The sequence below is a fragment of the Papio anubis genome, chromosome X (genome assembly GCF_008728515.1).
Source record: "Papio anubis isolate 15944 chromosome X, Panubis1.0, whole genome shotgun sequence".
NCBI lineage: Eukaryota > Metazoa > Chordata > Mammalia > Primates > Cercopithecidae > Papio > Papio anubis.
In genome coordinates this window covers 98,364,228-98,392,146 of record NC_044996.1, presented here as the reverse complement: position 1 = coordinate 98,392,146, position 27,919 = coordinate 98,364,228, and the positions used below count along the sequence as shown (strand labels likewise).

At 39.3% G+C, this 27,919-nt stretch overlaps 1 protein-coding gene across 5 annotated transcripts in view; it reads left to right on the top strand.

Moving 5' to 3' along the window:
• Positions 1 to 27,919, top strand: part of JADE3 (jade family PHD finger 3) — a 149,060-nt gene that overhangs the window by 109,795 nt on the left and 11,346 nt on the right. For all 5 annotated transcript variants that reach the window (XM_009197476.3, XM_017953802.2, XM_003917624.5 and 2 more), the window contains 4 exons: positions 4,181 to 4,371; positions 7,275 to 7,486; positions 13,339 to 13,506; positions 17,694 to 17,810. In XM_009197476.3, the coding sequence (XP_009195740.1) occupies positions 4,181 to 4,371; positions 7,275 to 7,486; positions 13,339 to 13,506; positions 17,694 to 17,810 (688 nt within the window). The remainder of the gene's footprint in view (positions 1 to 4,180; positions 4,372 to 7,274; positions 7,487 to 13,338; positions 13,507 to 17,693; positions 17,811 to 27,919) is intronic.

Sequence of the window (27,919 nt, the reverse complement as noted above, 5' to 3'; positions counted from 1 at the left end):
TATCATTATAAGTACAGTAATTTCTCCTTGTGAGTTTATATTAACCTCATCTTTTACCCACATATTTTCTCGTAGTTGGTGTTACTGTTTTAGTATATAATTTATTGTCATGGACTCGGTCCTTAGATGCAGACCTTTAGTTCAAGATACACGAGGAAAGATGAGTGAGATGACATTGCTGTCATTATCATTATTGTAAATTTTGCATTGAAGTCTAATGTCCACACAGAAAAGTACACAAAGCTGTACAGCTCAATGAATTTTCACAAATTAAATGCACTCATTTATCTGCCACTCAGATCAGGAAATAAAACATGGCTGGGCACGGTGGCTCATGCCTGTAATACCAGCACTTTGCAAGGCCGAGATGGGAGTATCACTTGAGCCCAGGAGTTCAAGACTAGCCTGGGCAACACAGACCCCATCTCTACAAAAGATTTTAAAACTAGCCATCGTGGTGGTGTGCACCTGTAGTTTCAGCTACTCAGGAGGCTGAGGTGGCAGGATCACTTGAGCCCAGGAGGTTGAGGCTGCAGTGAGCTGTGGTCATACCACTGAGAACTGCCTTAAAAAAAAAAGAAAATATTACCAACACTTCAGAACCCCTCCTTCTTTTCCCTGCCAGTAACTGACCTGCCTCACCTTAGGTAATAGTTTTGACAGTTTTTGAGCTTCCTATGAATAGACTCCTGCAGTATACAGTCATTTGAGACTGGATTGTTTTGCTCATCAATACGATTTTGCCATCCATCCATGCTGTTGGATGTAGTAATTCATTAATTTTCACGTCTGTCATGCATTGTGTGAATATGCCATATTTTTTATTCTGCTCTTGATACATATTTGGGTTGTTTCCAGTTTTTATGTACCATAAAAATGCTGATATGAGCCTTTTTATTCATCATTTGGTATGCATCTGTGTACACTTTTGCTAAGTATATACCTAGTGTGGGTTTGCCAGACCATGGGTATGTGTATGTTCAGCTATAATATCTGCTGCCAAAGTGGTTGTTCGAATTCACACTCCCACCAGCAGCATAAGAGATAATCCGTTTCCTCCATTTCCTTACCAACATTTAGTATTTTCAATTTTTGGACTATCTTTTTAAGTTTAATTATTCTGGTAGATAATAGTGATTGTAATTTCAGTTTGCATTTCCATGCTAACTAATGAGGTTGAGAACCTTTTTAAAGTTTATTTGCCATCTGGATAGCCTTACTTGTGAAGTATCTATTTAAGTTTTTTGCCCAGCTTTTAATTGGGTTGTCTTTTTCTAATTAATTTGTAAGAGTTTATTATATATTGTAGATATAAGTCCTTTGTTGTCTATGTTCAATTGCAAATATCTTCTCCTGTCCCGTGGATTGCCTTTTTATTCTCTTAATTGTCTCTTTTGATAACCAGAAGTTCTAGTTTCATTTTTCAGTCTCTTCCTTTATGGTTAATGGCTTTTGTGTCTTACTTAAAATATCTTTGCCTGCCCCAAGGTCATAAATATATTCTCCTCTGTTTTCTTCCAGAAGTTTAATGAGCATATTGTTATAGAAAAACATTTATAGCCTACCTTGTTCCATGTAGAATTTGAGGCAATTGAGACGAATAGTTAGCAAAATGATCTTCCTTTTAGAAAAAGGTAACTCTTGACAAAAAATTGGATATTCTCCCTTCTAGGCCATGCACTAAAGAAACATGACATATTTAATCTCATAGTCTCCGAAGAATTCATATGTCTGTCCTACCTTTTTTAGTTGGGTATGTTTCAGTTGGAAGCAGGCCTCTAACAGCAATTCCCAAAATTTTAGTTTCAATTAATATTTGAGGTTTCTGCATTTTTCCTCAAATATTTGTTCCCTTTGGCTTTCAAAACTCCATATGGTAGAAAAATTAAAATGTGCAAATGTGTGTAGTTGTTATTAGCTTTATTCACATTCATTATTTGGAATCAGAGGCTTTTGGAAGAATACTTAGGCAATATTCTCTACATTTATAGGGTGGACTATGCCTGTGTATATTTTATGTGTATTCATTGGAATATGTTTATGTTTATAAATCCTTCCATATATGTGATGATGACTCTAGAGTAAAGAAAACTGGCTCCAGAAGCCTTCCGGAGAAATGATTTTCATTATTTTATGACATACATGTGTTTGTTTATTTTTTTAGATGGCCCGCCTTGTTCTTTAAAATTACCACAGAATAGTAATCCAGATTTTTCTCTTGGTTAAATTTTCTGAGGCCTCATACAGTATTTAAACTACCAATAATAACTTGGTGTGAAAAAAAATTATTTTTTCTCTGGTTTCCTTGCCTTGAGCTCTTGGATGTCAGGAAGGGTGAGGGGAAATATCAGTCTGCTTGAGCTTAGATTTATGGTTACTATTGTGTATGGATGGGAAATGGATTGAGTGTGCATAGCTCCATGGCCTCTTGGCTTTTAACTCATTTGCATAAATAGTGAAAATAATAAGGAATATTAAAACAATAACAGTGGTGTTATTGAGCATCTATTTTTACTATACACTAAGCCAAACACTTTATCTGTTTTTTTCTATATAATTGTTATAATAGTCCTACAAGTTTGACATTTTTTTCCCTTCAACTTTTAAGTTCAGGGGTACATGTGCAGGATGTATAGGTTTGTTACATAAGTAAACGTGTGCCATGGTGGTTTGCTGCACAGATCATCCCATCACCAAGCTATTACGCCTAGCATGCATTAGCTATTCTTCCTGATGCTCTCCCTCCCCTCACTGACAGGCCACAGTGTGTGTTGTTCCCCCTACCATGTGTTCATGTGTTTTCATCATTCAGCTCCCACTTATAAGTGAGGACATACAGGTTTTGGTTTTCTGTTCCTGTGTTAGTTTGCTGAGGATAATGGCTTCTAACTCCATCCATGTCCCTGCAAAGGACATGATCTCATTTTTTTTTTATGGCTGCCTGGTATTCCGTGGTGAATGTGTATCACATTTTCTTTATCCAGTCTATCATTGATGGACATTTAGCTTGATTCCATGTCTTTGCTAGATATTATTTTTTATCATATTTAATGATTGTTATCTTTACTTTTTAGCTAAGAAAACTGAACCTTATATAAAGTAAGTAGCCAGGCATGATGGCTCATGCCTGTAATCCCAGCGCTTTAGGAGGCCAAGGTGGGCGGATCACGAGGTCAGGAGTTCAAGACCAGCCTGGCCAACATGGTGAAACCCCTTCTCTACTAAAAATACAAAAAATTAGCTGGGCATGGTGGCAGGTGCCTGTAATCCCAGCTACTTGGGAGGCTGAGGCAGAAGAATCACTTGAACCCGGGAGGCAGAGGTTGCAGTGAGCCAAGACCATGGCACTGCACTCCACCCTAGGCAACAGAGCAAGACTCCATCTCAAAATAAATGAATAAACAAACAAAGAAATAAAGTAATAGCCTGAGATCACCATGTAAGTGAGTGGCAGAAAAAAACAAGCCTCTGTGAAACTAAAGCTTGTTTTCTTTACCACCATCCAGTATTGTCTCCATGACAGAAAATTATTAATTTGGCTGAAATATATCTTTGGTATGGGATCTGGCTGTGCCTTTGTGCAGATACCACCCCCTCCCAGGTTTCCTCTTCTAAATAAACTTGGTGGCCATTGTACCAAGAACACACTAACTTAGAATGAATGGGCTGGTCGTGGTGGCTCACACCAGTAATCCCAACACTTTAGGAGGCCAAGTTCGAAGGATTGCTTAAGGCCAGGAATTCAAGACCCGCCTGGACAACATAGTGAGACCCCGTCTCTTACCCACCAAAAATCTTTTTAAACGTTAGCCAGGCATGGTGGCATGTGCCTGTAGTCTCAGCTACTTGAGAAGCTGAGGCAGGAAGATCACTGGATCTTCAAGGCTGTGGTAAGCTATGACCTTGCCCACTGCATTCCAGCCTGGGTGGTTGAGCAAGAGCTTGTCTCTAAAAATTTTTTTAAAAATTAGAATGGTGGGAACCAGGATCTATGAGGGTGAATAAAGAATATTGTTAGCAGTCAGTGAGTTAACAGCATATGACAAAACTAAATTTGTAAAACCATTTGCTTTCTAGAAAGGAATCTGCCATACCTCCCAGAGGGCATTTAGCCATCTGTTCAGTGCCTGGAATCTGTCATTTGTTGATTGTTATCATTGTCTTTCTCTTGCTTTTCTAGGATTATAGCTGAGAAGGTAAAGGACGTTCTGTTTATCCGACCCCGGAAGTATATTCACTGCTCCAGTCCAGACACCACAGAGCCTGGCTACATCAACATCATGGAGTTGGCAGCATCTGTTTGCCGCTATGACCTAGATGACATGGACATCTTCTGGCTTCAGGAACTCAATGAAGACCTTGCAGAAATGGGTAAGTTCTTTTCTCGCAAGTAAGTTGTGACTTAACTCATATTTTGTTGTTTTTTTTTTAAGTTATCAGAACCCTTTAGCTTTTTATTTTGTTGCCTCCTTTCTTTTCTGGCCTTTTCATTTATTTTTCTTGTTGATTTTATCTTATTTCAGTTAGATATTTCTTCAAATGCATACATAGAAATAGAGCAATAACATTTAAATACGACCTTTTCTTTCCTTATTCATGGTTAATGGCACAGATCAAGGATAGCATGTAGGTTTCATGAAGTTGTTTCCCAATTCAGGAAGTTTGAGAGTGGCCATAGCTGATTGGACTTCTGGTTGAGAATTCTGAGGCAGGTTCCTGGCCTGAAAAGCAGTGTGATCAGTGAGCAGGGCCAGAAGTAGAGGCCCCTCTGGCAGGGGTTGGAGAGAATCTCCAATTTCAGCATTGAGCAGCACCACTGCAACTGACAGATTGCTATGACAGTACCCCTTAATGCAGGACTTGCTGCCTGGAAGAAAAGTTGCAGGCCTAGGGCAAAACATTCACAAAGCAGTTCTTAGCTACTTCCACAGAGTTCTAGAGTTGTCATACAATTTTCAAAAAATAAAATGAAACAAAAGCAAATAAATGTATGTTTACATATGAAAGTAAACATAATTAATGCTTTTAAAGGAAATGTGTGCCATACAATACCATACCAACAATACTGAGAAATGCTAGGCTGAAAGATAACTCATTTTATACTTACACACAGTTCTTGTTCATCTGTTTTTAAGTCTCCATATAAGATATGGTGAAAGATACATTTGATCTCATTTTTATTTGAATCACATTTTATTTCATTTCTGTTTGAATCACATTTGTTCATTTTAGTATAAGGATCAGTGGTTTTTCTTTTCTTCCTGCCCTCCCTTTTTCCTTTCTTTCTTTTGAGGCTAGCATCTGAATGCACATGAATAAAAAACTAAAATTATATTAAATCAGTTTGGCATGGTGAATGATAGTTACTCTGCCGGTAACTAGTCCTTATTCCTTGATTTTTTAAAGCTTTTTGTTTTGTCTTTTCTTGCTCTGCCCCCTAAGAGGAGAGGGGAGTGGTAAATTTAGGGTGGCAACCACAAAGAGAAGGGAATAAAAGACTGACAGAGAAGTAAAATCAGAATATGAGGACATAATCAAATGGATCCATGGCTCAATGTGCGCTTGTGTTCATAATGCATATAATATCCATAGATATCACAATCATTACAAGGCTGCCTTTGGCATGAAACTACCTTATTATGAGGTTCCTTTGGTATTTTGTAACTAATTCTCCTTGGATGAGTTTTTTAAACAAACTTTTTGTTTTGGAATAATTTGATTTACAGAAAAGTTGCAGTTAGTACAGGGAGTTCTCATATACACCTCACAGTTTCAGTTCCCCTAATGTTAACATCTTACTTTACCATGGTACATATGTCAAAACTACAAAACCAACACAGGTACATTACTGTTAACTTCAGACTTTATTGGGATTTCAAGGGTTTTTCCACTTACCACCTTTTTCTATTCCAGGATCCCATCCAGTATACCACATTGCATTTAGGTTTGGAAGAATTTTAAAAGAGGATTGCAGTATCTCAAGCTTTTCTTTAGGGTGAATGATATTGCAGTGAGGTATCTAAGAGCTTAAAGTAAACTTTTTAAAAACAATATTAAGCGTATTATGAATTCAGGACTTTTTTGAGTGCTGACTACATATTGAGCACCATACTAAGCAATTACTTCATCTCAGCTTCACAACAAATCAGTGGGTTTCTTATTATTATACTTATTTCATAGATAAAAACACTAAGCCCTAAAGAGGATAAATAACCTGTCAAAGTTTACATAGCTAATATGAGGTAAAGTTGGAATTTTAATCCAAGTTTTCTTGTAACCAGACACTATATTCCTTTCCTCCAAAAAAAAAAAAAAAACTGTGTAACTTGTCTTGGCTGGAAAAATGAAACATAAGGCCTGGACAGTTTTTGGTTTCATAAGTAGCCACAACCTTAAAATGATAGTTTATGTGGAATTCTAAAGTTTCCTAGGACATCTTATATTACAAATGAAGTGGAATACTTGGGTACGTTTGTTTTGAATCATTTTGAGGATTATTCCTGAGTTTACAAGTTGTTAGAATAAATACATAAGTGCTCTCACAAAATTTGATTAATAAGTGTGGAAGGCTAAGATAAAATAAAGATATAGCTGGAAAAAGGAATCAGGAAGCAAAGAAGGTAATTTCAGAATTGAAGTTAGAGCTTTGTAAATTTTAATAGGTTTATATGTTATTATAGTTTGCCATTGAAAAATATTATTAGATTTTTTTAAAAGTTATATTTGAAAAACAAAATATTTTATATGTGTAATCACCTACACATAGGACCTAGAATTTTCTATTATGGGCTTCATACATTTTCATATGAAATTTTCCTTGTATAATCATTATATATGCTAATTGAAGCTAACTTGCTAAGAATGAATTATTATGTCCAAATAGTTATGTGATTTTAATTACTATGCTACAAATGATCATGTCCAGAATTACAAAGCTTGGTGAAAGTCCTCCTACAGTGGGAATAAGAGAAAATAGAGATTTAAGAGGAGACTGGCTAGAATTTGGACAAGAAATCGAAAGGGTCAGTAATATATCTTCTAAGGAACATGGTGAAATGTATATCTCCTTTCATGTGTCAAACACTAATACATGATTATAGGTAAATTTTAGAGTAGTACTAGCAAAAGATTTTTTGAAATCTGGTTGTTTTAGAGCAGGAAAGAGATGTTTTTATCCTTTAGAATCCTACCCACTCCTGCACTGGGCTCACAGTAGGTGATTTGGGAATGACAGCTGACTGATGGGTTGATTGATTGTTTGTATTTCTGTGCAGGTTGTGGGCCAGTTGATGAGAATCTTATGGAAAAGACAGTAGAAGTCCTGGAACGCCATTGCCATGAAAATATGAACCATGCTATTGAGACAGAGGAAGGGCTAGGCATAGAGTATGATGAAGATGTGATCTGTGATGTGTGCCGGTCTCCAGACAGTGAAGAAGGGAATGATATGGTGTTCTGTGATAAGTGTAACGTCTGTGTGCATCAGGTTAGTGAGAGTGGAGACCGTCACCTCCCTACGGTCAGCCTTTCTCAAGCTCAGTGATGATCTCCAGCACCCATATCTGGGTAGCGGCTTGCATTTAAGGGTGAAAATAAAGATTTGGCCTGGTTGTTCTTCAGTATTTCCTCTAGAAACAATACTTCTTATGACCACCAAGATGACTTGCTGACTAACTTTACCCCATGGGGCTAAACCCAGGTCTTTATTGTGTCACTTTGTGCTCAGACCATTGGGATTGCCTTGTTCAGTTCTCCCCTAGGCCCCTGCCCCAGGGGGATCTCATTGCTGCCTGTCTGAGGTCTCTCCTCTGCCTTCAAATCTCCATGGCCTCATGAGGTTACACCCATGGTCAGTAACCTTAGTGAGTTTACACTTCCTACAGATAGAAGTCCAGACTCCTTATCCTGGCACTCAAGACCCTCCCCCATCCCCTAAACATGCCACTGCTAAGAAGGTCCACCCCACTTTTAAAGATCACAGAATTTTAGGACTGCAAAAGACTGTGTAACTCTTCAATCTTACACAATACCAGGAGAGGTGAAGTGACTTTACCCAAGCTGGTTATTTGTCATTCTTTCTACTACACTGCCTTTTTAATTAATAATGATTATGATATCAACCCTCCTCTCAGCTCTTTCCATTTTTTCCCCCACAAGCACTATGCTCCAACAAAGTAAGGTTACTCAAGGTGCAGTGATGAATATTCCTGACACTGTCCTATCTCCCATGTTTCAGCTGCCCTCCAATTTGTAAATGCCTCCTCCTATCTCCCAGCTATCAAAAATCTACATATTTTTCAAGGTCTACTTCAGATCCTTTCTTGAACTCCCTTGCCCTAAGTGGTTTTTCATTCTTCTGAACCTGTTTATATTTCATTCATTTTGTTAATTTATCTAGCAAATAGGTACAGTACTCCATGGGCCAGGATTGTGCTGCATGCTGAGGACACACTCAGTGATGAAGAGAGGCAGACATGGTCTCTGCCCCCAGGGAGATCATAGTCTGGTGTAAGAAATATAGGGAAACTGCCAATTTAGCATCATGTGCCAAGTGTTTTTATAGATATAAGTCCAAGCTGCTGTGGAAGTGCATCTGTGAGAAATGAGGGTCAGGGACAACTTCCAAGAGGTGGCATCCAAGCTAAATCTTAATGTCCAAAAGGAGATGTCAAGTAAACCAGCAATGTGTGTTCAGGCAGAGAGGAGAAATGTTCATACAGGGTAGTGAAAGCAGGCAAAGTATGTCAGAGGCAACTGAAGGCTTCAGAAACTATAAAGTGGCAGAGCAGAGTAGGGAAGGCATGGAGAGTGAGGGTGGAGAGGGATACAAGAGATGTGTGTAAAGGACCTTCTGACAAACTAAGGAACTTCAGTTCTGTCCTGTCAACCCTGGAGGATGTGATTTGTATTTTAGAAAGATCATTCTGGCTATAAAATGACTAAAATAATTAGAATAGATAACATAGCAGATAGAAACCAGGGCTTAAGATTATTTTAATTCCCTGTGCCACCTAACCTAACCACCCTGTATGTAAAAGGTACTCACAATTATTATGTGACCAATTGGGTCTTTTTCTTCATTTACCTTTAACAAAGTGAATTTTGAAAATTTGTCTTCACTTTACCAATTATTGGCATTTATATCAGACTTTAAGTGACAGCAGAAAATGTTTACCACTTAACTATGAACTTAAGTATTATATCTCACGATACAAGCCCACAGTCCGTTCTCTGCAATTCCAAAATTATAAAGTTCTGAAAACCATACGTTTTTGCTGAAGTTTCACACCAGAACTGATTTGAGGACAATACCAGAACCCACCCAGTATGAGGCCATTTGTAGTCCTTATCCATTTTATGTAAATACTCATATATTTTGTTAGAGAACTATTAATGTGTTTGGTTATATGGTATTGCCCCTGGTCCCACTGGGGGCTTAGGCCATATACTATATATATACTTTCTTAAGATCTGAGCAATTCTGAATTTCCTAATTTTTCTTACCCTAGAGGTTTCAGATAAGTGATTGTGGATCTGTAGTAGGCTTAAAAGGAATAGCATAAAGGTCATCTGTATATATTTCCTATGTTTGTCCTTTACAGTTGGGACAAAATAGTAAGTATTCTCAGGTTCTTTAACAAAATCAAATGTAGCATAATTATCTCCAATGCTATTTATTAGTCTTGAAAACGATTCCGGTAATGACTATAAATGATGCCCCTTTCTCACATAGAAAGAGATGAGATGACAATAACTGACCAGACCTTGCAGAATGTAAACTGGTATGTATTAAAGCTGGGGCATTGGTACCCTATAAAGTTTCACGTAAGAGATTCTTCCAAAGTGAGTATATTTACTTGGATTCTAAAGAGATACTTAGCTTAGAGCTCCCTCTGTCGGCTGAAAAGTGACTTAAAATGCTTTGGAAGCTTTGGTTTACTCCCTAACAGAATGGGGACATGTTGACATCTGAATTTATTAAACATGATTTTTCTTCTTTACTGACACCATATTACATTTCAGTGTTTGTTCTTCAGTGACAAAAATACACTTATAGTCAGTACTTTAGAAGAGATGTGTACATAAGTAGCCTTTAGATTTTAACAATGAATTTACCATTTTTTCTTTAAAAAATGTGAAAGTTGGGCCGGGCACAGTGGCTCACACCTGTAATCCCAGCACTTTGGAAGGCCAACGCGGGTGGATCACGAGGTCAGGAGTTCGATACCAGCCTGGCCAATATAGTGAAACCCCGTCTCTATACAAAAATTAGCTGGGTGTGGTGGCACGCACCTGTAGTCCCAGCTGCTCGGGAGGCTGAGGCAGGAGAATTGCTTGAACCCAGGAGGCAGACATTGCAGTGAGCCAAGATTGCGCCACTGCACTCCAGCCTGGGTGACAGAGTGAGACTCCATCTCAAAAAAAAAAAAAAAAAAAAAAATGTGAAAGTTAGGGCCATTCCAAGTCATTTTACATGTATCTATGATCTTATGACCATGAGTAAGTTCACAAAAGGGCTCAGTAAATGATGTTCTGCCCAATAAACTGGCCAGGAGCTAAAGGATATTCCAGGAGCCGGCCTCTGATCTCTCTTCCAGTCTGAAAGAGACTCTATTTTAGGGAGGAAGCTTGCTTTCATTTCCTAGCAAACATTCTGGGCCTCAGACAAAGAGCTTTAAAGGTTAGAAACCTTATAAAATGATGCCTTGCTGTTGTGAGAGGAGCCTACCTAGAGTCCAGCTTCAATTCTTGAGCTAAACACATTTGTTCTATCCAACCACCTGCTCAAGCTCAGCATAGGGGGCATTCAGGTAAATTGATGATAACAGCTCTACCTCTAGTGACCTTAAAATCTCATTGAGTTCTGTAGGCCAGGGTTAATTAAAAGAAAAAAAATTACTTAAATCTCACTGAGGAGAGGAAACACGACAGCAAATGTAGACAAAAAGAATACATGGGCCGGGCGTGGTGGCTCAAGCCTGTAATCCCAGCACTTTGGGAGGCCGAGACGGGTGGATCACGAGGTCAGGAGATCAAGACCATCCTGGCTAACACGGTGAAACCCCATCTCTACTAAAAAATACAAAAAACTAGCCAGGCGAGGTGGCGGGCGCCTGTAGTCCCAGCTACTCGGGAGGCTGAGGCAGGAGAATGGCGTAAACCCGGGAGGCGGAGCTTGCAGTGAGTTGAGATCCGGCCACTGCACCCCAGCCTGGGCGACAGAGCAAGACTCCGTCTCAAAAAAAAAAAAGAATACATGGTGCTGGCCGGGTGCTGTGACTCACACCTGTAATTCCAGCACTTTGGGAGGCCAAAGTGTGGTTCAGTTGAGCCCAGGATTTTGAGAGTAGTCTGAACAGTGTGGCAAAACCCTGTCTCTACAAAAATTAGCTGGGCAGAGTGGCACATGCCTGTGCTCCTAGCTACTCAGGAGACTAAGGTAGGACGATTGCTTGAGCCCAGGAGGGGCTCAGTGAGCCAAGGCTCACTACGAGGCTGCAGTGAGCCAAGATCATGCCACCTCATTCCAGCCTGGGTGACAGAGCAAGACCCTGTCTCAAAAATAATAATAATAATAATAATAATAATAATAATAATAATAAAGAACACATGATGTTGACTGCGTACCTGGTGAGGGAAATTGCATGGAGTGGAGGGCGGGAGTCAGGCAGTGGGACAAACACAAGGGGCTACAGTGACCTAAGCAAGTTTTTTGGAGGGGCCTGGAGTTTGAGCCAGGTCTGGAAGGGTGAGAAAGGTCCAACTATGCAAAGAACAGTTAACCATGTAGAGCAGGGAAACTGCTTAGACACATGGACATGAAAATGAGAATGACCAGTTATGGAGAAAACCAGGAGGCCTGCCTGTCCAAGTCAGAAGCCCTGTGTTTGGGTATAGTGGGGCATGAGATCGGATAGTGAGATACAAGGAGCAGCAGGCTTTAGATAAGGAACCAGTAAACTTTTTCTTTCAGGATCCGCTGTAAATATTTCAGTCTTTATAGGCCACATACAGTCTCTGTTACATGTTCTTCTCTTTACAACCCTTTAAAAATGTGAAAACCATTCTTAGCTTGTTGGCTTTATAAAACAGACCTTGGAAAACAGCCAACCCCTAGTTTGGATGGTGGGGGGCAGGTAAGAGTAGAAGGAATATCTAAAGGGCTTGCCACTGTACAATGGTATGGATTCTTTTAGTGAGGACAATCTGGCAGCCAAGTAGAGGAAGGGTTGAAGGTACAAAGGGGGAAAAAGAAAATGCAGAAATTAATCAATCCAGGCATGGCATAATGAGAACTTGGATAGAGCAAGTGGTGAGGATGGAGAGGAAGGTCAGAGTTTTGGGGCCACTGTAGGGAGAATAGCAAGCACCAGGTCAGCAGATGAAAGAAAGTGAATAATACAAGTCTAGGAATTTGGATCTGGAAGATAGGAAGAATGGTGGTGACATGGAAAAAAGGAGTTTGGAAAAGGACCAGGTTGTGGGGGGCAGATATTATGGTAACTGTTATAACTTGAATCTGAGCTGCAGGTGAATCTCCTGAGGCAGACAAGTTTTGAAGCTGCCATATTGAATCAGTTAGTCTCTAATAGAGTAGAGCAGTAAGGAGGAAATGATGGGCAAAATTGGGGATAGCAAAAAGGAAGTCTAGAATGTTTCCCAAACTAATCTCCAGTCTTTCACAGTAATTCATTTATTTATTTGTCCAACTTCATTCCATAAAGGATTTGAAGCACCTTCCAGAACTCGTTATGAATTATTGTGATTAGTGTAATATTCTATTCAAGATTCATTCACAAGTCTCTGTTTCTTCAACCCAAGCAAGCAATTGCTATGATTTACTGAGTACTTTTTATGCACTAGGCGTTAATAGGCTTTTTATAAACGTTAGTTCATTTGCTCCTCAGAAGTTTCATTCTCTTTATTTTCTAACATTTTTTTCTTGATCACAGCAGTGTATGATTTTTAGGAAATGTTCAATAAGTGTTTGACTAATTATAATACATAGTCATTGAAGAAGCTTTAGAAAACAGACCAAAAAAATGCTGTAATCACAACACTTAGATAACAGTTGGGCTAATGGTTGGCTGTATCTCCTAGTCTTGTTCTATCATCCTTAAAGTCAGTTCTCATGGACAGACATGCTGATCTTAGGACAGATGGTGGAAGTTGCTTTTTTGAGTATTTTTAAATCACTCGATACTGGATATAAACTTGTTCAGCTTTATTTGCCTTTCTCCCAAAAGCGGAGGATACTCTGTGACTGTGTATCAGAACAGATACCAACCCTGGTGAGAAGGTACTGACCATTCTCCCCTCTCCTCCTCGTACCTCCAGGCCTGCTATGGCATCCTCAAGGTCCCAGAAGGCAGCTGGTTGTGTCGCTCCTGTGTCCTGGGCATTTATCCGCAATGTGTGTTATGTCCAAAGAAAGGTGGAGCCATGAAGACCACCAAGACAGGGACTAAATGGGCTCATGTCAGCTGTGCCCTGTGGATCCCAGAGGTAAGAATTCATCCAGGCCTGTGAGACCATTTGCTCCAGGGTGTCTCTGTTCCCCACAACATTCAGACTGACTCAGGCTTAGTATGGAGATGCTTCATGCTTGCCCATGTTTCTGAAGTAATGGTACTTCCACTTGAGCTACCTCAGATCCTTCTTGGATGCACACGTACATGTAAGCCCATGCTGATTAATATATAGGTGATATTCCCGTGGTACTTGGGATAATACCCAAATATGTACACGATATTTGGGTATATCATGTATAAATTGATAAATTTGTATGAGAGGAGAGACACAAAAGACCAGGATGTGAGCAGCAGGATTTTTTAAGGTAAAACTTATGTTTAGATGCCAAATTTTAAGTGTAGAGTTTTGTGATGTTTTACGCTTGTATGTATCTGTAACCACAACTCAGACCAAGACATGAAATACCTAAAAATAGACATAAAGCACCCCAGAAAGATCCTCTATGCCCACTTTCCAGTCTCTATCCCCCAAGAATAACCACCATTTTTATCTCGATCATGATAGATTAATTTTGTCTGGTTTTAAACTTCATACAGTATGTATTCTTTTTGGTCTGGCTAACACTCTATGTTGTGGTGTGTACCAATAGTTTATTCCTTTCTATTGCTAATATTCCATTGTATGGATATACTCTGATTTATTCATTTTCCTTTGATGGCATTTGGGTTGTTTACATGTAGGCTATTACAAATTGAGCAATAGCTCTTTGTCTACTGTGATAGATGCCCTTTACCTTTTTTTATTTTTATTTATTTATTTTATTTTTTATTTTTATTTTTATTTTTATTTTTGAGACAGAGTCTCGCTCTGTCGCCCAGGCTGGTGTGCAGTGGCGCAATCTCGGCTCACTGCAAACTCCGCCTCTCAGGTTCACGCCATTCTCCTGCCTCAGCCTCCTGAGTAGCTGGTACTACAGGTGCCCGCCACCACACCCGCTAATTTTTTTTTTTTTTTTTTTTTGTATTTTTAGTAGAGACAGGGTTTCACTGTGTTAGCCAGGATGATCTCGATCTCCTGACCTCAGGTGATCCGCCTATCTAGGCCTCCCAAAGTGCTAGGATTACAGGCGTGAGCCACCACACCCAGCTGACGCCCTTTACTTTTTGAAGCTCTTTTCAGGGCTTACACTCAACATCTGCCAAAGACCCTCTTTATTCAAACTTTGATTTGTCATCTAGCCTGGTCCTTCAGTTGCTGGTATTTCCTGAGTGGCTACATGTACACTAACTTAATTAAACTGGGGCTTACAGACATTTCTTCTTCTTATGGTTGCCTTTTTTTATTTCTTTAGCTGTGTGGATATCCCACTCATATCCTGTCTCCCCAACCACTATCCAAGCCAGCAGATTTGTTAGGCATGACAAGAGAGACTGCAGAATCTAGTTAATGGGGAGCTGATATTATATCAGTAACTCATTCTCCTTTAAGATTTTCCTGTTTTTAATCTTGTTAATATTGGTTCCGGGGAGTTATTGTCTAATAAAGAAGCTCACAGAGTTACACTAAAAGTCCCATATGTATACTTTTGTATTCCTATGGCTATAGACATCAATATTTTTAAAAAATATTTGAATAGTAATTTCTTTTTCTCACTAAGAACATCTAGACATAAAATAAACTCAGGTTTCTGGCTTGAGAATGACTGTTTTCCAGCAGCAAATCCCCCAGCTAATAGAGTAGGCTCTCAGCTTATAAAAGTCCAGAACATGACTCAGGAAGAGCTCTTTAAAAACAAAATAAGCTTTCTCAGTTATTGGCATTCTCTTATGGTTTCTAGTTCTTGGTTTCTAGTGCCTTCTGGACTATTCAAGATCTGTTAGTTTCCTGATGTGGGCAGAACCAGTACTAGTTTGGCATCCTTATTTGACAGTTCTTCACCTTTTAAAGCTGTATCTCTCTTAAAAACTCATGTATATATTTGACGGGGTAGGGGGAATGAAAATACTTGTTACCAGCAGTTGCTTGACCCCTTATTTTCACATGGAAAAGAATATTTTCATCTTTTTTTAAAACATCCCTTTCTGCTGGGTGTGGTGACTCACGCCTGTAATCCAAGCACTTGGGAGGTCGAGGCAGGCAGAACACCTGAATCCAGGAGTTTGAGACCAGCCTGGGCAACATGGCAAAACCCCATCTCTATTACAAATACAAAAAATTAGCCAGCTGTGGTGGCGCATGCCTGTAGTCCCAGATATTCAGGGACTGAGGTGGGAGGATCACTTGAGCCTGGGAGGTCGAGGCTGCCGTGGGCTCTGATCCTGCCACTGCACTCTAGCCTGGATGACAGAGTGAGACCCTGATTCAAAAAGGAAAACAAAAAAAGCATCCCTTTCTTTTCAGTACTCTCCCAAAGACTAATTTCACTTTGAAGCTACTTTGACTGAGGGAGTAGGGTAAGCTCATGATCGTCATGTGGTTTTAAAGACTTTGGTTTTAAAATGTCATCCTTATCCTTTCTACTTACATTCTGCAGTCTCTTCATTACACAAATGTGCTGTTTTCCAACAATATCATGGTTCCTTTGTAAACCAAATGGAAAGACTTGTCACTGCCTCTGTTTTTCATCCTTAGTTGATCAAATGAAACAACAAGGCATGTAGCACCATCTCTTAACATAATAGATACTCGATTTTGTGAATTTTAGTTACTTGCAGTAGCTTTCTTTGGTTCCTAAGTAAAAGTGTTCATTAAGGTAACCTTGGCTGGGCGCAGTGGCTCATGCCTGTAATCCCAGTACTTTGGGAGGCCAAGGCAGTAAGATCACTTGAGGCCAGGAGTTCAAGACCAGCCTAGGGTAACATAGCAAGACCTCGTCTCTACAAAAATAATAATAATAATTTTTTATTTTGTGGGTACATATTAGATGTATATATTTATGGGATGCATGAGATTTTGATACAGGCATGTAATGCCTAATAATGACATCATGAAACATGGGATATTCATCCCCTCAAGCATTTATCCTTTTTGTGTTACAAACAACCCAGTTATGTTCTTGTAGTTATTTTTATATGTACAATTAAGTTATTTTGACTATAGTCACCCTGTTGTGCTATCAAATAGTAGGTCTTATTCATTCTTTCTATCCTTTTTGTACCCATTAATTATTGCCACCCCCTGCCTGCCCTGTTCCCCCCCACTACCCTTCCCACCCTCTGGTAACCATCCTTCTACTGTCTATCTCCTTGAGTTCAGTTGTTTTTATTTTTAGATCCCACAGATAAATGAGAACATGCAATGTATGTCTTTCTGTGCCTGGCTTATTTCACTTGACACAGTGACCTCCAGTTCTATCCATGTTGTTGGAAATGACAGGATTTCGTTCTTTTATATGGCTGAATAGTACTCCATTGTGTATATGTACCGCATTTTCTTTATCCATTTGTCTGTTGATGGACACTTAGCTTGTTTCCAAATCTTGCCTATCGTGAACATTGCTGCAAAAAATATGGGAGTGCAGATACCTCTTTGATATACTGATTTCCTTTCTTTTGGGTGTATACCCAGCAGTGGGATTGCTGGATAATATGGTAGCTCTATTTTTTGTTTTTTGTTTTTTTTTTTTTAGAATCCTCCAAACTATTCTCTATAGTGGTTGTACTAATTTACATTCCCACCAACAGTGTATGAGCATTTCCTTTTCTCCACAGTGTATGAGGGTTCCCTTTTCTCCACTCTTCACCAACATTTGTTATTGCCTGTCATTTGGATAAAAGCCAAAAAGAAATTTTTTTTTAATTAGCCAGGTGTGGTAGAGGCTGTGTTGGGAGGATCACTTGAACCCAGGAGTTCAAGGCTGTAGTAAGCCATGATCACACCACTGAACTCTAGCCTGAGTGACAGAGGGAGACCTTGTCTCTTAAAAAAAAAAAAAAAAAAAAAAAAAAAAAAAAAAAGAAATAAAGTGAAAGGTAATCATGCCTAATCTATACTCCTGTTCTCTCATCCCATATGTGAATTATTTATATTACTGGAAATGAGTGAAGGACTGAGCAGTGGAAATAACTTTTGTTTATTCTTGATTCCATATTAACCTTAAGAGATGTGACTTACCTCGTTGTTTTAATGTTCTTAGCTTTATGTAACATCATTTATGGTTTGTGAAAGGTACTTCTGGGATGCCTTGGTACTTCTGCCTTATGGTGGTATTTTATTTGTAGGTCAGCATTGCTTGTCCTGAGAGGATGGAACCGATCACGAAGATCTCCCACATCCCACCCAGTCGGTGGGCCTTAGTCTGCAACTTGTGCAAGTTGAAGACAGGGGCTTGTATTCAGGTAAGTCCCCATGAGAAGTAGTAGAGTGGGCTAACACCAAATTAGCTGGACTCACCCTCCCAGTGAGAGTGTCCTGTCTACTGAAAGGTCACTCAGGAGATCACCCACCCACTCTCAGGGCTCTGCCATTGTACGGACCATTTCTGGAAATCCTTTTTTTGGATATTGCCTCTGGACCATTAAGCTTATTCTTTTCAGTATTCGTAGTGATAGTTTATCTTCATCCTTTGCTGTCGGAGCTGATGAATTAAGTGATCTCTAAAGCTAGGTGATACCGTCCTGGGTGGAAACCGGCTATAATTCTGAAACAACCAGGCCCATGTTCCTTTTTTTTAATTTCAACTTTTATTTTCAATTTTGAGGGTACATGTGCAGATTTGTTACATGAGTCTATTGTGTGATGCTGAGGTTTGAAATACATTTGGTCCCATCACCCATATAGTGAGCATAGTAAGTACCCAATAGGTAGTTTTTCAGCCCTCGTACTCTCCCTTCTCCCTCTAGTAATCCCCAGTGTATTTTTCCTGTCTTTATGTCTGTGTATACCCACTGTTTGGCTCCCATTTGTAAGTGAGAACATGTGGTATTTGGTTTTCTGTTTCTTAATTAATTTACTTAGAATAATGGCCTCCAGCTGCACCCATGTTGCTGCAAAGGACATGATTTCTTTTTTTTTGTTTTTTTTCTTTTTCCAACTTTTATTTTCTGTTCAAGGGCACGTGTCCAGGTTTGTTACATGGGTAAATTGTATGTTGCAGAGGTTTGGTGTACAGATAATTTTGTCACCCAGGTAATCATCATAATACCCAACAGGTAGTTTTTCAATCCCCACCCTCAGGTAGGCCCCAGTGTCTGTTCCCTTCTTTGTGTCCATGTCTACTCAATGTTTAGCTTCACTTATAAGTGAGAACATGCAGTATATGGTTTTCTGCAATTAGGGGAGACATGGATGGGATTGGGAACAGCCAGTTACCTCCAGCAAAGGCACAAAGCTTGCCTTGTCTTTCCATGTTATTTCTCTTTCTGTCCCAAATGTAATAAGATGGCTCTGCTGGCTAGAGGGATGGAAAGGATGACCTTTCACCTCTCAGACCTCCTGCATGTGAACTGCAAGCTGGTTGGAGTTATATTTGCCTGCCGACCTTCTTCGGTGAAGAGGGGACATATAATATCATTGCACAGTGCAGGGGTCCGCAACTGCCAGACCACAGACAAGTATTGGTCCATGGCCTGTTAGGAACCGGGCTGCACAGCAGGAGGTTAAGTGGTGAGCAAGCAAGGGTTACCCGTCTGAACTCCGCCTCCTGTCAGATCAGCAGTGGCATTAGATTCTCATAGGAGCGTGAACCCTGTTGTGAACTGTGCATGCAAGGGATCTAGGTTGAGCGCTCCTTATGAGAATGTAATGCCTGCTGATCTGTCACCGTCTCCCATCACCCCCAGATAGGCTCGTCTAGTTGCACGAAAACAAGTTCAGGGCTCCCACTGATTCTACATTATGGTGAGTTGTATAGTTATTGCGTTATATATTACAATGTAATAATAATAGAAATAAAGTGTGCAATAAATGTAATGTGCTTGAATCATCCCAAAACCATCTCCCCCCAGTCCATGGAAAAATTATCTTTCACAAAACTGGTCCCTGGTGCCAAAAAGGTTGGGGACCTCTGGCTTTAGGGATAATGACGCTAGGCGCTTTGTGAGATTTCTTGCTGTCTGGCATGACAGTATTTTCCAGGCTTATCGTGTAGATTTCTTACTGTAGACCTGGGATTAGCTATTCCTCCAAGGAACCCAGGGTCTTTTACTGGGACGTTGTAATTGAAGAACATAATCTGGACCCCCAAAGACCCTTTTAATTTTTTGAATTCATTCTTATATCTGACAGAATTGGCTACTTCCTCTTTTTTTTAACCTTTCTCAGATGATTTTATTTATTTTAACTATGCCACTTTAAAATAATAAAGGAAAAATATTTAAAGGAAAACTCTTTTCATGGGGATTACTACCCTAGGACATTGCCTGTGTGTTTAAGCTGTTTCCTGGTTGCTGCCCATATGTGAGTCCCTTGAGGGCCAAGGTTGTGCATCATTCTTCTGTGAATTTCCCTGGCACAAAGTAGAGTGCCTGCCCATTGTTAGTGCTTAATTATGGTTTATTGAATAAATATATTCATATTTTATTGTACCATGGATTCATTTGTGATATGCATTTCCCCCTCTAAAAATAATATATTTTTCATTTTTCAGAGTTATTATTTGGTCATTTTATAGTAGGACATTGGATTTATATCCAGTAACTTATTTTCTTTATTGGAGTCACTGCAATTTCCCTCATTTTTGCTTTTGTTGTGGGACAGGGTCTCACTCTGTCACGTAGGCTGGAGTGCAGTGACACAATCATAGCTCACTGCACCCTTGAACTCCTGGACTCAAACGATCCTCCTGAGTAGCTGAGATCACAGGTGCACACTACTACACCTGGCTAATTTAAAAATTTTTTTTGTAGAGACAGGATTTCGCTGTGTTGCCCAGGCTGGTCTTGAACTCCTGGCCTTAGGTGATCTCCTGCCTTGGCCATCCAATCCAAAGTGCTGGGATTACAGGCATGAGCCACCGTGCTTTTTCTTTTTTTTTTTTTTTTTTTTCTTTTTTTGACAGAGTCTCACCCTGTTGCCCAGGCTGGAGTTCAGTGGCGCGATCTCGGCTCACTGCAACCTCTGCCTCCTGGGTTCAAGCGATTCCCCTGCCTCAGCCTCCCAAGTAGCTGGGATTACAGGCACACACCACCACACCTGGCTAATTATTTGTATCTTTAGTAGAGACAAGGTTTCACCATGTTGGCCAGGCTGGTCTCGAACTCTCGACCTCAGGTGATCCACCCGCCTTGGCCTCCCAAAGTGCTGGGATTCCAGGAGTGAGCCACCGCACCTGGCCTTTTTTTTTTTTTTTTTTTTTTTTTTTTTTTAAGAGAGAGCCTTGCTTTGTCACTCAGGCTGGAGTGCAGTGGTGAAATCATAGCTCACTATAACCTTGAACTTCTGAGCTCAAGCAATCCTTCCACCTCAGTCTCCCAAGTAGCTAGGTCTATAGGCACACGCCACCATGGCTGGCTAAGTTTTTTGTTTCATAGAGATAGGGTCTTGCTGTGTTGCCCAGGCTTATTTTTTTTCTACAATAATTAGTAAGTGGCAATAAGACTTTGGTAAAAAGCACAGTGGCTCATGCCTGTAATCCCAGCACTTTGGATTGGAAGGCAGTAAGAGAAAATATTGGCCTTGACCTTAACAGACCTGGATTGTATTACAGCCCTGATGTGCCACATTCTGCCTCTATTATGGTTATTTATCTTTGAGTTTTATCTGCCCTACTAGACTGTAAGCTTAGACTTTCATCCTTAGATCCCCTATACCCAGATCTGGTAGACAGACAGTTAATATTAGATTGATGGATGGATGATGGATTAACAGATTGAGAGATGAAACATTCTGGTGTAAGTTTCTCATTTGCAGAGCAATAGTTCTTACTTTCATTACTTGAGTTCAGATTCTTTATTTTATAAAGGTCTTACCAAATTGAGACTTTTACAATTTTGATTATAAGGAATTTCATTACAGAGACTCCTCTGCATGAGGAAAGGGGAGGAAACGTAGAAAGGACTTTGTCATACAGCTTGAGTGCCAGCTTAGCCACAGTAGAAGAAAGCATCAGATAGATTCCTAAGGTTCTTGACTCCAGGCCGTGGGTCCCAGATAATATCTCTGGACCCACCCAGGGCCAGGAGGAATTCACCACCCTGAAAGGAATGACACAAGCCTTGCTGGATTTACCACCTACTGATTGTAGAGCCCTTGGGACATGAACAAACATAGGTGGTAGCCGGGCAGTGATCACTGCAGGCCTTGGGCGAGACCCAATGCTGTGCTGGCTTTAGGTCTGACTGGGTGCAGTCCCAGTAGTGGTGACCTTAGGGGTGCTTATGTTAGCCCTCCTCCATCTCCAGGCAACTCAGCACAGAGAAAGAGACTTCATTTGTTTAGAGGGAAGTAAGGGAAAAGAATAAGAATCTCTGCCTGTTAATCCAGGGAGTTCTTCCAGATATTACCCAGTAACACCAAGGTAGTATATCTACGAGTCTACAAGAACCATGGCATTACTAGAGCAGATATGGCTGTAGTGACCAAAGACTTAGATCACAACACCCAAGTCCCTCTGAATACCTGGAAAGTCTTCTGAAGAAGGATGGATACAAACAAGCCCAGACTGCAAAGACTATAATAAATGCCTGACTCTTCAATGCCCAGACACTGATGAACATCCACAAGCCTCAAGACCATCCAGGAAAACATGACCTCACAAAATGAACTAAATAAGGCAACAGTGATTAATCCTAGAGAGACAGATATATGACCTTTCAGATGGAAAATTCGAAGTAGCTATTTTGAGGAAGCTCAGCAAAATCCGAGAAAACACAGAGAAGGAATTCAGAATCCCATCAGATAAATTTAACAAAGACATTGAAATAATGGAAAAGAGGCTGGGCGTGGTGGCTCATGCCTGTAATGCCAACACTTTGGGAGGCCGAGGTGGGCAGATCACGAGGTCAGGAGATCGAGACCATCCTGGCTAACACGGTGAAACCTCGTCTCTACTAAAAATACAAAAAATTAGCTGGGCGTGGTGGTGGGCCCCTGTAGTCCCAGCTACCTGGGAGGCTGAGGCAGGAGAATGGTGTGAACCCAGGAGGCGGAGCTTGCAGTGAGCCGAGATAATGCCACTGCACTCCAGCCTGGGCAACAGCGTGAGACTCCATCTCAAAAAAAAAAAAAAAAAAAAAGAAATAATGGAAAAGAATTAAGCAGAAATTCTGGAGCTGAAAAAATGCAATTGATGGACTGAAGAATCCATCAGTCTCTTAACAGCAGACTTGATCAAGCAGAATAATTAGCCTCAAGACAAGCTATTTGAAAATGCACAATGAGAGGAGACGAAAGGAAAAAGAATGAAGCATGCCTACAGAATCTGGAAAATAGCCTCAGAAGGGCAAATCTAAGAATGATTGGCCTTAAAGAGGAAGGAGAGAGAGAGAGATCAGGGTAGAAAGTTTATTCAAAGAAGTAATAACAGAGAACTTCCCAAATGTAGAGAAATGTATATCAATATTCAAGTACAAGAAGGTTATAAAACATCAAGCATATCTAACTGAAATAAGACTACCTCAAGACATTTAATAATCAAACTCCCTAAGGTCAAGGATAAAGAAAGGACCCTAAAAACAGCAAGAGAAAAGAAACAACATACAATGGAGCTCCAATACATCTAGCTGTAGACTTTTCATTGGAAACCTAACAGGCCAGGAGAGAGTGGCATGACATATTAAAAGTTTTGAAAGAGAAAAACTTTTATCCTAGAATAGTATATCCAGTGAAAATATCATTCAAACATGAAGGAGAAATAAGGACTTTCCCAAATAAAAGCTGAGGGATTTCATCAACACCAGGCCTGTCTTACAAAAAAATATTAAAGGGAGTTCTTCAGTCTTGAAAGAAAAGGTGGTTAATGGCAATAAGAAATAATCTGAAGGTACAAAACTCACTGGTAATAGTACACAGAAAAACATGGAATATTATAATATTGTAATTGTGGTATGAAAACTCCTATCTTGAAGAGAAAGACTAAAAGATTAGCCAATCAAAAATAATAACTACAATAACTTTTGAGACATGGACAGTATAATAAGATGTAAATAGAAACAGCAAAAAGTTAAGGGAATGAAGTTGAAGTATAGAGTTTTTGTTCTCGCCTTGCTTATTTGTTAACTTATTTATGCAATCAGTGTTGTCATCAGTTTAAAATATTGGGTTATAAGATATTATTCTCAAGGCCCATGGTAAACCTCAAATCAAAAACATACAACAGATACACACAAAAATAAAAAGCAAGAAGTTAAGACATACCACCTGAGAATATCATGTTCACTAAGAGGAAGACAAGAACGAAAGAAGGAAGGAAGAAAAGACCACAAGACAACCAGAAAACAAATAAAATGGCAGGAATAAGTCCTTACTTATAATGGACAGAACTCTCCAAAAGACACAGAGTGGCTGAATCAATACAAAAAACAAGGCCCAATGATCTGTTGCTTACAGGAAACATGCTTCACTATAAAGACACATATAGGCTGAAAATAAAGGGATGGAAAAAGATATTCCATGCAAATGGAAATCAAAAAGCAGGAATAGCTATACTTAATAGATTTAAAGAAAACTATAAAAAGAGACAAAAAGATCATTATATAATGATAAAGCGTTCAGTTCAACAAGAGGATAGAACAGTCGTAAATATATATACACCCAATTCTGGAGCAACCAGAAATATAAAGCAAATATTATTAGAGTTAAAGAGATAGACCCCAATAAAATAATATCTAGAGACTTTAATACCTTGCTTTCAGCATTGGACAAATCATCCAGATAAAAAATGAAGTATCATACTTAATCTGTACTATAGACCAAATCAACCTAATAGATATTTATAGAACATTTCATCCAACAGCTGCAGAATATACATTCTTCTCCTCGGCACATGGAGTATTCTCAAAGATAGACCATGTGTCAGGTGCCAAAACAAGTCTTAAAATGATTTTTAAAAATTGAAATCACCAATTATCTTCTCTGGCCACAGTGGAATAAAACTAGAAATCAATAACAAAGAATTTTAGAAATTATACAAACACTTGGAAATTAAACAACATGCTCCTGAACGACCAGTAGGTCAATGAAGGAATTAAGAAGAAAATGTTAAACTCTCTTGAAACAAACAAACAAACAAAATGGGAACACAACATACCAAAACCTATGGGATATAGCAAAAGCAGTACTAAGAGGAAAGTTTATAACAATAAGTATGTATATCAAAAAAATAGAAAAACTTCAACCTTATAATGCATCTTAAAGAACTAGAAAAATGAACAAACAAAACCCTAAATTAGTAGAAGAAAGGAAATATAAAGATCAGAGCAGAAATAAGTGAAGTTGAAATGGAAAAAAACAAATATCAACAAAACAAAAAAGTTGGTTTTTTGAAAAGATAAAATCACCAAACCTTTAGCCCAACTCGAAAAAAAAAAAAGAGAGAAAATCCAAATAAATAAAATCAGAGATAAAAAAGACATTGCTACTGATACTGCAGAAATTCAAAGGATCATTAGAGGCTACTATGAGCAACTATATGCCAACAAATTGGAAAACCAAGAAGAAGTGAACAGATTCCTAGACACATATAACCTACCAAGATTGAACCATGATGAAATTTAAAATCTGAACAGACCAGTAACAGATGGTGAGATTGAAGTCATAAAAAGTTTCCCCTCAAAGAAAATCCTGGGACCCAGTGGCTTCACTGCCGAATTTTACAAAACATTTAAAGAAAGAACTAGTACCAGTGTTACTCAAACTATTCCAAAAAAGAGAAGAGAAGGGAATACTTTTAAACTCATTCTACAAAGCCAGTATTACGCTGATACCAAAATCAGACAAAGACACATCAAAAAAAGAAAACTACAGGCCAGTATTCTGGATGAACATTGATGCAGAAATCCTCAACAAAGTACTAGCACACCAAATTTAACTTTAATACTTTAAAAAGATCATTCACCATGACCAGTTTATTGAGGGTTTTTATCATGAAGGATGTTGAATTTTATCAAATGCTTTTTCAGCATCAATTGAAACGATCATACAGTTTTTGTCCTTCATGCTGAAGATACGATTTTTCACACTGATTGATTTGCATATGTTGAGCCATCCTTGCGTCCCTAGGATAAATCCCATTTGGTCATGATGAATGATCGTTTTAAAATAACTAAAAGGGTATAATTGGATTGTTTGTAACATAAAGGATAAATGTTTGAGGTGTGGGATAGAAATTGAATAAGATAGAGTGGCTAGAATAAAAATCTTGAAAAAGAACACCAGAGACTGATTTAGGAATTAAGGCATATCATTCCCCTTTGAAGAAACTTTGGGTTGGATGCAGTGGCTCATACCTAAAATCCCAGTGCTTTGGGAGCCCGAGGCAAGAGGATTGTTTAAAGCCAGAAGCTCAAGATCAGCCTGGGCACGGAAACTCTTCTTACAAATGTGGATTTGTAAAAGGTAGCATTTTTCCTCTAGTGAAAGCATTTGAAAAAGTATTTTTCTTCTACAATTACTGAACAATATATAGAAAATTATTTTTTCCGGCCACGCACAGTGGCTCATGCCTGTAATCCCAGCACTTTGGGAGGCCGAGGCGAGCGGATCACCTGAGGTCAGGAGTTCGAGACCAGCCTGACCAACTCGATGAAACTCCGTCTCTACTAAAAATACAAAAATTAGTTGGGCATGGTGGCATGTGCCTATAATCCCGGCTACTCAGGAGGCTGAGACAGGAGAATCGCTTGAACCCAGGAGAGACAGAGGTTGCAGTGAGCCGAGATCGCACCATTGCACTCCAGCCTGGGCAATAAGAGCAAAACTCCATCTCAAAAAAAAAAAAAAAGTAAATAAACCACAGTGAGATACCATTTCATACCTACTAGGGTGGCAGCAATAAGAAAGGCAAACAATCAAGGATGTGGAAAAATTGGAACCCTCATGCATTGCTGGTGGAAGTAAAAATGATGCAGCTGCTGTGAAAAAAGTTTGGCAGCTCCTCAAAATGTTAAACATAAGAGTTACCTTATAAACCAGTAATTCTACTCCTAAGTATATACCTGCAGTTTAAGATCACCAAGACCATTCTCAGGTTCAGTAATTCACTAGAAGGACTCTCAGAACTCAGAGGAACAGTTATGCTCATAGTTATAATTTATTATAATGAAAAGATACAGATTTAAAATCAGCCGAGGATAGAGGCGTATGAGGCATGGTCCAGGAGAGACCTGGAATACAGCTTCCCATTACCCCTGCCAGTGGAGTTGTGCAGATAGTGCTTATTTCTCCCAGCAACAGTATATGATACACACAGAGTATTGCCAGCCAGAAAAACTCACCTTTGGTGTTCAGCGATTTTATTGAGAGTTGGCCACGTAGGCATTGCTCACCATCCACGTGGCTGACGTTACTCTCCAGTCCCTCCAGAGGTCAGGCTGATAGAAGGTGCCCCAAAGTCTCTACCATAAATCACATTGTTAGCATAGACTATCTCACTTGGCCCAAGGACCCAAGGTAAACAAAGACACTCTTATCAGGCAGGACATTCCAGGGGCTTAAAGGTTACTTCTAAGGAGCTAAAGACAAACAGCCAAACCTTTCTTTAGACAAGGTTATCCTTTACCGCACAACACCCAAGAGAAATAAAAACATATATCCACACAAAAACTGCTGCATGAATTTTCATAGCACCATTATTTCATAACAGACAAAAAGTTAAAACAACCCATATGTCCATCAACTTGATGAAATGGGGTATATCCATACAACTATTTTTTGCCCATAAAAAGGAATGAAGTTCTAATACATGCTACAACATAGAGGAACCTGAAGAACATGCTAAGTGAAAGAAGCCAGACTCACACAACCACATATTGTTGTAATTCCACTTATATGAAGTGTCCAGAATAGGCACATCAATAGAGACAGAAAGTAGCTTAGTAGTTGCTTGGGGCTGGAGTTGGTAACAGGGAGTAACTACAAATGGACAAGATTTGGAGTGGGCAGTGATGAAAATATCCTGGAATTAGGTAGTGGCAATGGGTGCATGACTGTAAATATATTTGAAAACCATTGAAATGTACACATTAAACTGGTGAACTTTATGGTATATAAAATATATCTTAATAAAGCGGTTTCTGTCATTTCAGTGAATGAGTATAATGACCATGCTGTAATGCATGTAGTGAAGTGTTTAAAGACATGTGTCACATAAAAGATGCTTTGTACAAGTGCTATTTGCTTGCCACAAAGAGAACAGTGCTATCTCAATTTTTTATTTTAAATTTGTAAAGATAAAAATATTTTTTTAATGGGTGTAATGAAACCTCTCTATCACCTTCCATGGTTACAGTGGAAATAAGTGAGATGTATGCAAAGGCATTTTATTTAATAGAATGTGCCAGACATATGTTTT